A 9,264-nucleotide genomic window follows, 5' to 3' on the forward strand; every position below is an offset into this window, starting at 1 on the left:
CCTCCTCTGCTCCAGGCGCAGTCTATTTAGAGACTTCCAGGTGGCCCAGCCAAGGTCATAATGACCACTGGCAAGGCATTCAGTGGGTGTAATTCTTCTGTCAAGCCATTCAAGAGGTCAGATTTTTCATATTTGTTTCTATTCACCTTGCCAGGTGTTGGTTCTTGCTTCTTGTTTTGTCATCTGGAGGGGCAGGACCATCTGCACAAAGCTGGTTTTAGATCTCAGCCTTTGTTGGAGTGCTGCATGGCCATGCAAGGAGGGCCTGGTGTCAAGCTCCTGTGTTCTTGTTCTTCTTCTTTTCTTTGGCGATAACGGATCGCCTGATGTGTGGGGGAGTGATGCCAGCTAGGGTCATAGACTGTATGAAATATGGATGTAGTCTCTGTGATGTCACCCATACGTTTCTGAAGAGCAGTTGTGTTTAGTTTTTTTTTACATCAAGAATAGATATCTTAAAATGTATCATGCTGTTGATATGGACCGTACTGTATCTGTGTTTATGTGATCCAGCCTCCTGATTTCTTTTACTAGCATTTTCTTCACTACTGGATAGAAAATGCAGTGAGTATTTTTACTGATCAGAATATTAAACTTAATGTCCTGTAATTGAAATGTGTTATACAACCAGAAATGTGAAAAGCGCTGGCATTCTGGGGGTAATGGCTGGCCGTTTGTATAAATGTTGAAATGGAGGGGGGCCAGTACAATACCTTTGTAAGTAGGCCTTTCTTTTGGACTTTCCATTTGTTACTCTGGTCGTTCAACTGGACATAGAAGTGCCTGTTGTTAAAGGATAACTCTGGCATTTTTTAACCTGGACCCTATTTTCCCATGTTTTTGTGTCTAAGTGACTAATGGGGACAACCCTTTTTGAAATTGGTCCAGTATTGAGGGAGAACGCTGCAGACGGCAGTCGCTAAATGGGCTGTAATGTACTCGCTCTGGGCAATTCCTCACCATTAGTGTACATCCAATAAAAGTGCTTGTTTTTGCCACTGACTGGCTCAGATTGTTATTTTAAATGTCTGACAACATTATGGAAAGGACCCTACAGAGAAATGAAACCTTTTTCTTACCTTTCGCTTTCCGTTTGTTATTGTGTCATGTGACTTGTTACCGGAAGACAACGGTGGAAATGTGAGTGACAGTTGAAGAGAGGAGTCTGTTGTGTTGGAGTACAGACAGCATCGCTTAGTGTTATCTAAAAGATTTTCAATGTCATGGCTGAATATTTAGCTGATTTCGACAATGTGGATGTGACGCAAGGTTTCAGAATGATACTTATCCGAGCAAGACACATCATACCAAACAAACCAGATTAAGTGAAAGGTATGAAAAAGGTTTCATTTCTCTGTAGGGTATTTTCCATAATGTTGTCAGACACTTAACAATCTGAGCCTGTCAGTGGCAAAAACAAGCACTTTTAGTGGACGTTAACTGACAGTGAGAAGTTGCTTCAAACATCACATTACATTACAGCCCTTCTAGCGGCTTTCTCCCTCAATACTGGACCAATTTCAAAAAGTGTTTTCCCTATTAGTCACTTAGACACAAAAACATGGGAAAATAGGGTCCAGGTTGAAAAATACCAAAGTTATCCTTTAAGGAGGCTTTTGATGACTTGGCACAGGTCATGGTCACCAGTCATGTCCAGTAGTTTCTTGACCATTGTAAGGTGCTGAACAGTGTTGTAGGCTGCTTAGAAGTCTATGAATGCTGCCCCAGTTATTAGTGAGCGTTCAAATCTGATGTTGGGTGAGGTTGTCCATCCGGGAGCGGCCAGTGTGGAAGCCAACTTGGTCTTTGGTCAGCTTGGAGTCTATAAGTGGCATGAGGCCATGGAGTCATAGCCTCTCGTAGAGCTTGTAGGTGATGCAGAGGAGGGAGATGGATCATTAGCTCTTTGGGGATGATGGGTGTTTGCCGGGCTTGGGGATTGCAACAACCTTGGCCTTTCTCCAGGCAGGTGGGATTGTTTTCTGTGTCATACTGTACATGAATTCAGTATTTCTTGGAGCTAGGTCTTTGCGTTAGGTCCCAGGTGCTGTATCATTTCTGCCAGTATGTCATCAATCCCTGCTTCTTTCCCGGGTTTCAGCTTTCTCATTGCAAGAGTTATTCTACATCAAAAGGCTTGGTGAGAGGACTGCCTGGTTGTGGTTGATCTGATACCACTGTTGGCGAGTTTATATGCAGCTTAAGTAACTACTCTGGCGAATAGATCTTATCTTAACTTAAGCTGGTGAAGATACACTAGTATCTGCTCTAGTGATAATCTAACCAAACTGAAAATGAAATGTTGATACTGTCCGTCAGCCCACATTGAGGAATTTGATATTTCAAGTATAAAAGCGAGCACGGAAGAACAGAATGCAAAGCCCCTGAAACAGCTTTTGCATATTTGACTTCCTCTTTCAAAGCAGCCTAATTCATGAAGTGGCCTTAAAAATAATATCTTAAACTAGATAACAGTAAATACATTTTTAGTAATCAAATTTCATGTTATCGTATACAGACAAACAGAGATAAGAAAGGTCAGGGGAGGGTCACCAAAAAAAAAATAATTTGTGTTCCAGGGACTCAATATGGAAATACAGTCTGTCATTTTTGAGATACTGAATCATAAAGATACGTGTTCATCAAGGGAGATTTTGATCAGTGAGTGGTGCTATAAAATAGCACAGTCACCAGAATCATCACCTGGAGACCATCACTATCCATTAGTATAGCATTGTGGTAAGTAGTGACCAAGATACAGGGCTCCAGACTAACTTTTTACATTGGTTGCACTGGTGCTAGATATCTGATATCTAACCCTGCACCAGGATGGATTTTCTTCCATAATTTCCTTATTCCTTTTGGTTTAAGATCTAATTAGCAAAGTCAACCACTCTCAGTGGAGACATGGCCTAGAAAACAGCAATATGACAAAATTGGACAGGAAAAAAGAAGAATGTATTGGTTATAAACCCTGGTTGAACCAAGCAGACACATGTAACACACATACTGGACTGTGTCTTAAAGACATGCAAATTGGTGAGAACAAAAACAGCTCATACTGTGAGAAGTCTCACGGTAAAATTGTGAGAATGTTTCATGTTGCAACTGTGTTACCACACAGAAGTTGCGTAAATCAAGTGCCACAACCACTGTGGCTGAGTTAATTTGTTTTTTGTGAGCTCTGTATGAATTGTGTTTCCTGACACCAAGCAAACATCCAAAGTCACATATACGCAGTTACATATACGCAGTCCTCTTCCTGCATGCACACTGTCTGTAATATTGCCTTTTACTGGAAGATAATATTCCCTTAACGCAATAACACACTGTATATGTTTCATCTGAGTTCATACTCAGCCAGTCATGTATGCAAATTACTTAGTCAACCAAAAGCAGAAGTTGTTCATTCTAAGGCTGAGTGACAGATTCAACTGAACAGAGGAAACAACCAGTTTGAGGGTGCGCTGTGGTTTGATAACAGCAGCACTTCTCTGTCTACAAGTCAGACAGAACTTAACAGAACGGCTGTAGCGATGTCGGAGGAGGAGGTTAACTACGCTTCGGTTGTATTCAAAAATAAAAAACATCCTCCACCTGAAGGTAAGTTTCTTTTCTTTTTTTACATCAAGAATAGAAGTGTTAAAATGTATTATGCTGTTGCTCGGGATAGATACTGTATCTGTGTTTATGTGATCATCCTCATATGCAATGTTGATTTCTTGTACTGGTATTTTCTTCACTATACTGGATAGAAAATACACTAGGTATTTTTACTGACCACAATATTAAATCTATTTTTAATGTACTGTAAAGGAAATGTAACCAGTACAACCTGAAACATGAAAAACTGCTCATCATTTACCAAGAGGACAAAAAATAAGTTGATATATTCATAGAAAGAATCAGCCGCATTACATTGTGGAAAGGCTGTTTCAAAAACTGTTGGAAGTTTGCGGGTGCAAATTTGATATTGATTGATTATGGTGAAGTGCGCACTACAAATAAACCAAGGAAACACATTAAATTCAAATCTATATGCACAATGTTCAACTCTTAAGAATGATTCTGTCCTCTGCATTGAGAAATGCACTTTAATTTTAATAACTAATCAATGAACCCATATTGGATACAAACTGATGGTCTTTTGTTTAGTATTGCCTGTTTACAGTAAATGTAACCCACACTGGGGATTTCACCCTGACCACAACTTCTTGAAACCAGTCAGGAAAATGTGTATTGAAATAGTTATTTAAGCATTTCCACATAAAAGGCAGTTTCCCCTTTCATCTATGATCCGCTAACTGTGAGACAATTTCATCATCTTTGGTTTTAGCTGTCAGTTTTAAAGTAAAGTGGTGCATCATACTGAGTTGTTACTGAGCACTGAATCATAGCTTCATGAGTACTTGTTCATTACTAAGCAAGTTTGTGTCTTCCCATTAGAGGGGCATCACCCTCACTGACTAATAGCTATTACAATTCATCATTGATCATTCCAGTGGTTACCATTTCACCCTTATGGAAGTAATGATGCGGTGCTCAGTAACAACACAGTATGGTGCACCGCTGTACTTGAGGAGAAACAAATGGGTGGGTAATAATAAAGTAATGATTTTGTTATTGGTAAAGTGACGTTTATTCAAAAGTAACTATGCGAGAACTATGCATTAAGTAAAGGACCATTATAAGGATTCACAGATACCCATGAACAATTATATTAGTTCATTAACATAATAACATTTCTCAATTAAGTAATCATTAGCTACTCTATAAAATGTGTTACTACTGTTGAGTTACTCATGAGCTGCCTGTTAGCCAATGGTTTACAGTTAGTTCCTCATTCGTTCCTCATTTGTTGCCCGGCAACTATCGAAATATTGCGTACCTTATTGTAAAGTGTTACCTTTTTTCATTTCAAATAATGGAATAAGCCTTTAAAAGTTCTTGTCATTTGACCGCTACACAGTAATTAACCAATGTGATTGTGTCCTTCACCCTTTCAGCTATAAAAGAGGAGGAAATTGTGTACGATGAAGTGAAGGTGCGAGGCGAAACACCCAAACAAACTTCTGATTCAAACGGTAAGTTGTAAAACAATTCAGGTGTTACTGCAACTGGAAGCATTTCTAGTACTGCTGCTAGTACTGCTACAACTACTACCACTACTTTACCATTATAACCAGTAGGCAATTTGATCATTTTTAACTAAGTTGACAGACCCGGTTAGTTTTGTTCACTTGCGACTAGGGAACCGCCCCATGAACGACACAAGGGGGTAGGAGGAAATTTATAACACAGCCTTACAAACTGGGGGTGGGGAGTTTCAAAGATGTCAGCGTCTTCCAGGCAGGCAGGGTCTAGTGAAAAGATGCCATCGAATTTCATTATGGGAAGTGTAGGATTGTTTTTGAATCATTTTGGGAATTTATATTTTGAGTTTGAACTTTTTTTAATGTCTTTCCCAAGACAGAGTGTTGGACGAGTGCAACACACTAGTTCAAGTGCAACTACTGTTACAGCCACTACTACTACTACAAGTATACTGCTGTTACCACCAATACTTCTACTATTACTGCTTCTACTGCTACCACTACTTTTTGCACAAAAGCAAAAAGCATTTTTCCCAAAGGATAGTTTCGCAATTTTTCAGCAATAGTCAGATGTTATTGAAACAGGTTTTGCCTGCTGTTATCATTCCTATGAAAATATTCCTAATTTGCCTGTAATGTAAATTATGGGGGACAAAATCTACAGTTAGTGTTCTGTGTAAAAATGTAATCCAAAGTTTATCTGAAGCTAATACTTTAGCAGTCTGAGTTAGTCAAATCAAGTGGGCACCTTTCCTTCCCTTTACTTACTTTTTATTTATTCTTTTTACTATAAAATTCCCTCTGTGTTTCACCAGACAGTGTTCACAAGAGTGAATATTGTACTAAAAAGAGCAACTTTGAAAGATTCTCTCTTGATTTGGTTAACTCAGATTGTTAAAGCCTTATCTTTCTATATTTCTATTTGTTGTTTTGTCTCAGCAGGATTATTGCCAGACAAGAAAGCAAACAAAAGACGTCGCCACTATCAGCAGTTGGCTTGTTGTTTGGGGATTCTTTGTGTCATTTTGCTGTTGGGCATCATAGCACTCTGTGTACTGCACCGTAAGTATACTAACAGGCAGTCCATGCATTAACTCACACATCGACATGAGACAAACCTTAAAGAATGATCGTATTAGTTTTCATCTGTCACCATTATTTGTTATCAGTCAGGTATTTGCCACAGTTGGAAGCTCAGACTGTCTATTAGCAGACTATAAGTCTCTACCTCTATTTGTTTTCCAAATCTGTTTCAAACAAAATTTCTGGACACAATATTAGAAATATGCACCTGCTCCTGGGTGTGTCAGCATCAAGCAATAATCCAATCATAACAACATTTGATCACATGTTTTAATGCTTTGTGGTTATTTATCCCAAATGAAGCAAAATTAATGAATCTAAATTTTGTTTATTTTTCCCCAGTTAAATCTAATTTCAGAATAAAGCATTTTATATCGTATAGTCGACTGAATATTATGAATTTGTAGGAGACAGAAGCCAAAATGAGTGGAAATGACAGACAATATGCATAAAAGCAATTAAAGATAAGTCAAATGACATTCTCTATTTTTCTTATTGTCAATAAATCCGATGATCAAACCCAAACCGACACTGAATGTATCTACTAACAAGAATTTTGTGTATCAAAGCCTCTTATGTCGTCTTCCTCTGTGCCATAGAGCTCCACTGTTGTCCAAAGAAATATTAAAAACACATCAGTGAACCTCACTGGCATGTTCGTTCATAACAATGAATATTGCATCTGTATCTTTTGAGCAACCCAGTCTCCAGAAAGTAATGTTGGCATTGTACGTCTCTGCAAACCGCGCATATGTTGAATGTAGATGTTTCTGAACCAAAAATATGTTTCATAAATACATAAATACTGTCAAAGTTAACGTGGTAATAACGCCACTATTTTAAGATAATAAATGTGTGATTAATTTGCGATTAATCGTGATTAAATATTTGAATCGATTGACAGCCCTAATATATACATTTCAGATCAGCCTCAAATCACGCTTGCAAAAACGCACAATGCACGTTGTTAACAAAACTACTTGGTCAAGGTGAGAAAAAAGATCATGGTTTGTGTTAAAATAATAACGTAACAAAGTAGCTAGCATAAATATATAACAACCACCCTTAGCAGACTTTCTTATATAACGTTACATAACAAGCATAACAACGTTATGTAACAAGTGTAAAGTCAACGTTAACTTTTGGTTTCACACGACGCGACCAGTCGTCTCCTGGGTGAATGTTCTGTTTGTTTGACCCATTCACCAAACCTTCCACCCAACCTTAGTGGACTTTCTTGCTTGTTATACTCATTGTTATACCACGTAACTTTCAATAACGGTTGTTCGATATATTATGTTATTTGTTCGGACCGAATGCAAAAACGTACACATTCAACATATCCGTTGTTTGCAGAAACATGCTATGTCAACATTTATTCCTAGCAACTGGGCTGCTTTTGAGTCAATCCCACATACACCGTCCTCTTACTCTTGTACTATTCACTCCTGTTTGAGTAATGTTGACTTAAAACTACAGTGTCCAGGTGTTTTAGGCAATGAGAAATATATACGTCTTCAGTAGGAACCAGAGGGCTTGGGTGTGAGTGCCACAGGGCCCATTGGGGAAGTCAGGAAACATAGTGAGACATACTAAATGTTGGTTTTAGTCTTTTCAGGAGATTTGTTGAAATCTTCCGAGAAGCTGGAAAACCTGAAGTCAGACAGACAGGAAATAACTTTCAAAAGTAGCAAATGACAAAAACAAAATTGACAAACCAAAATTGCATTATCACTATGATAAAGAAGCTAATTTCCATTTTGCAGTTGCTCCATTAAGTCATGAGAGTGATTTAAGGGAGCTGAACCAGTTAAAAGAAAACCAAACAGCTCTACTGGATGCCAATCGCAACCTGACAAACGACAACAACAAACTCAGCTTAGACAATGAAAACTTGAGGAGGGACCACAACAATCTGACCGTCCGCTTTGACAACCTGACACAAGGCTATACTGTCTTAGAAAGCAAGACCACAAGCCTGACTGCAGAAAACCAGAAGCTGAGCACAAGAAACCAGGAGCTGGAGACACAGAAGAACAACTTAACAGCACAAATACGAGACATGGAGACTAACTGGAATGAGCTCAACGTCAGTCGAGCTCAGTGGAGCATTGATGCCTACTGCCCCAAAACAAATAATGGTATGTTCAGATCCCATTAATTAAATCCAAAAATATCCAATAATAATATCACAATGCAGTAATGTTGTTTATTTGTTGGTCTCTGATGTTTCAGACAGAGAGTGTAAAGTTTGTCAGGATGGCTGGAAATACAACGACACCACCAAGCCCAGCTGCTATGCGATTAATAACGCTGCTCATCCTAATCGGAGAACCTGGGAAGAAGCTCGAGAAGACTGCAGAGGAAAGAATTCAAATTTCACTGTTATACATGATGAAAAGGAGAAGGTAATGAGAAAACTGGGGGTATTTGTATGAACCAATTATGAAATAAAAATGTATTTCCTGTAGGTCTGAACACACTGTGAGTCTGTAGGCCACCGTGTGTTTATTCATGTATGATGTTTAAATATGTAATAGCTGTCTCTCTGTTGTCAGAAAGTAATCAATGCTTACAGCTGGGGAAGTAAAGGAACCAATGGATACTGGATTGGCCTGAGAGTTGAAGATGGGAAATGGAAGTGGATCGATGGAAGTGATCTGACTGTAAAGTAAGAGACACGTTCCTAAACACTTTGAATCATAGTATCTATCAGCCTTGATCTAAACATCATCTTCTTCTCTCAGCTACTGGGCACAACCTCCACCTACTCCTCCTCCCTTCGGCCACTGCGCAATTTCTTTCGAGAAGGAAGGATGGAAATCAGTGAGATGTGATGTCAGACAACAATGGATCTGCGAAAAGAATGCTTTATCTCTTTAAACACACTGCAGTCATACATGAGAGGTTACTGGATACTCTGTAAGGGTTAATTACATGTAAGATAATATCAATATAAACTGTGTTTTTCAAAGATAACAAAAACACAAGGGATTTTATTTTTATAAAGAAAAGGTAAAACTAGTAACTAGATAAAACTGTTTGTTTGTGTCTGAAAAAAAGATTAAATGTATAATAATAATAATAA

General features: G+C 38.5%; 1 protein-coding gene across 1 annotated transcript; it reads left to right on the forward strand.

Annotated features, from left to right (window-relative positions):
- Positions 1-2,416: 2,416 nt before the first annotated feature.
- LOC119496720 (C-type lectin domain family 12 member B-like) lies at positions 2,417-9,264 on the forward strand. Its single transcript, XM_037784230.1, has 7 exons — positions 2,417-3,603; positions 5,007-5,084; positions 6,033-6,155; positions 8,138-8,317; positions 8,412-8,584; positions 8,735-8,847; positions 8,924-9,264. The coding sequence occupies exons 1-7, from the start codon at positions 3,537-3,539 to the stop codon at positions 9,057-9,059; spliced, it is 870 nt and encodes a 289-aa protein (XP_037640158.1). The 5' UTR covers positions 2,417-3,536; the 3' UTR covers positions 9,060-9,264.

This window comes from Sebastes umbrosus, chromosome 11 (assembly GCF_015220745.1).
Source record: "Sebastes umbrosus isolate fSebUmb1 chromosome 11, fSebUmb1.pri, whole genome shotgun sequence".
Lineage (NCBI taxonomy): Eukaryota > Metazoa > Chordata > Actinopteri > Perciformes > Sebastidae > Sebastes > Sebastes umbrosus.

Excerpts from the sequence above, each read along its gene's own strand:
- LOC119496720 (XM_037784230.1), top strand. The coding sequence starts at position 3,537 with ATGTCGGAGGAGGAGGTTAACTACGCTTCGGTTGTATTCAAAAATAAA. Across the intron at positions 3,604-5,006 it reads AAAACATCCTCCACCTGAAG|CTATAAAAGAGGAGGAAATT; the intron begins GTAAGTTTCTTT and ends TCACCCTTTCAG. Across the intron at positions 8,318-8,411 it reads CTGCCCCAAAACAAATAATG|ACAGAGAGTGTAAAGTTTGT; the intron begins GTATGTTCAGAT and ends CTGATGTTTCAG.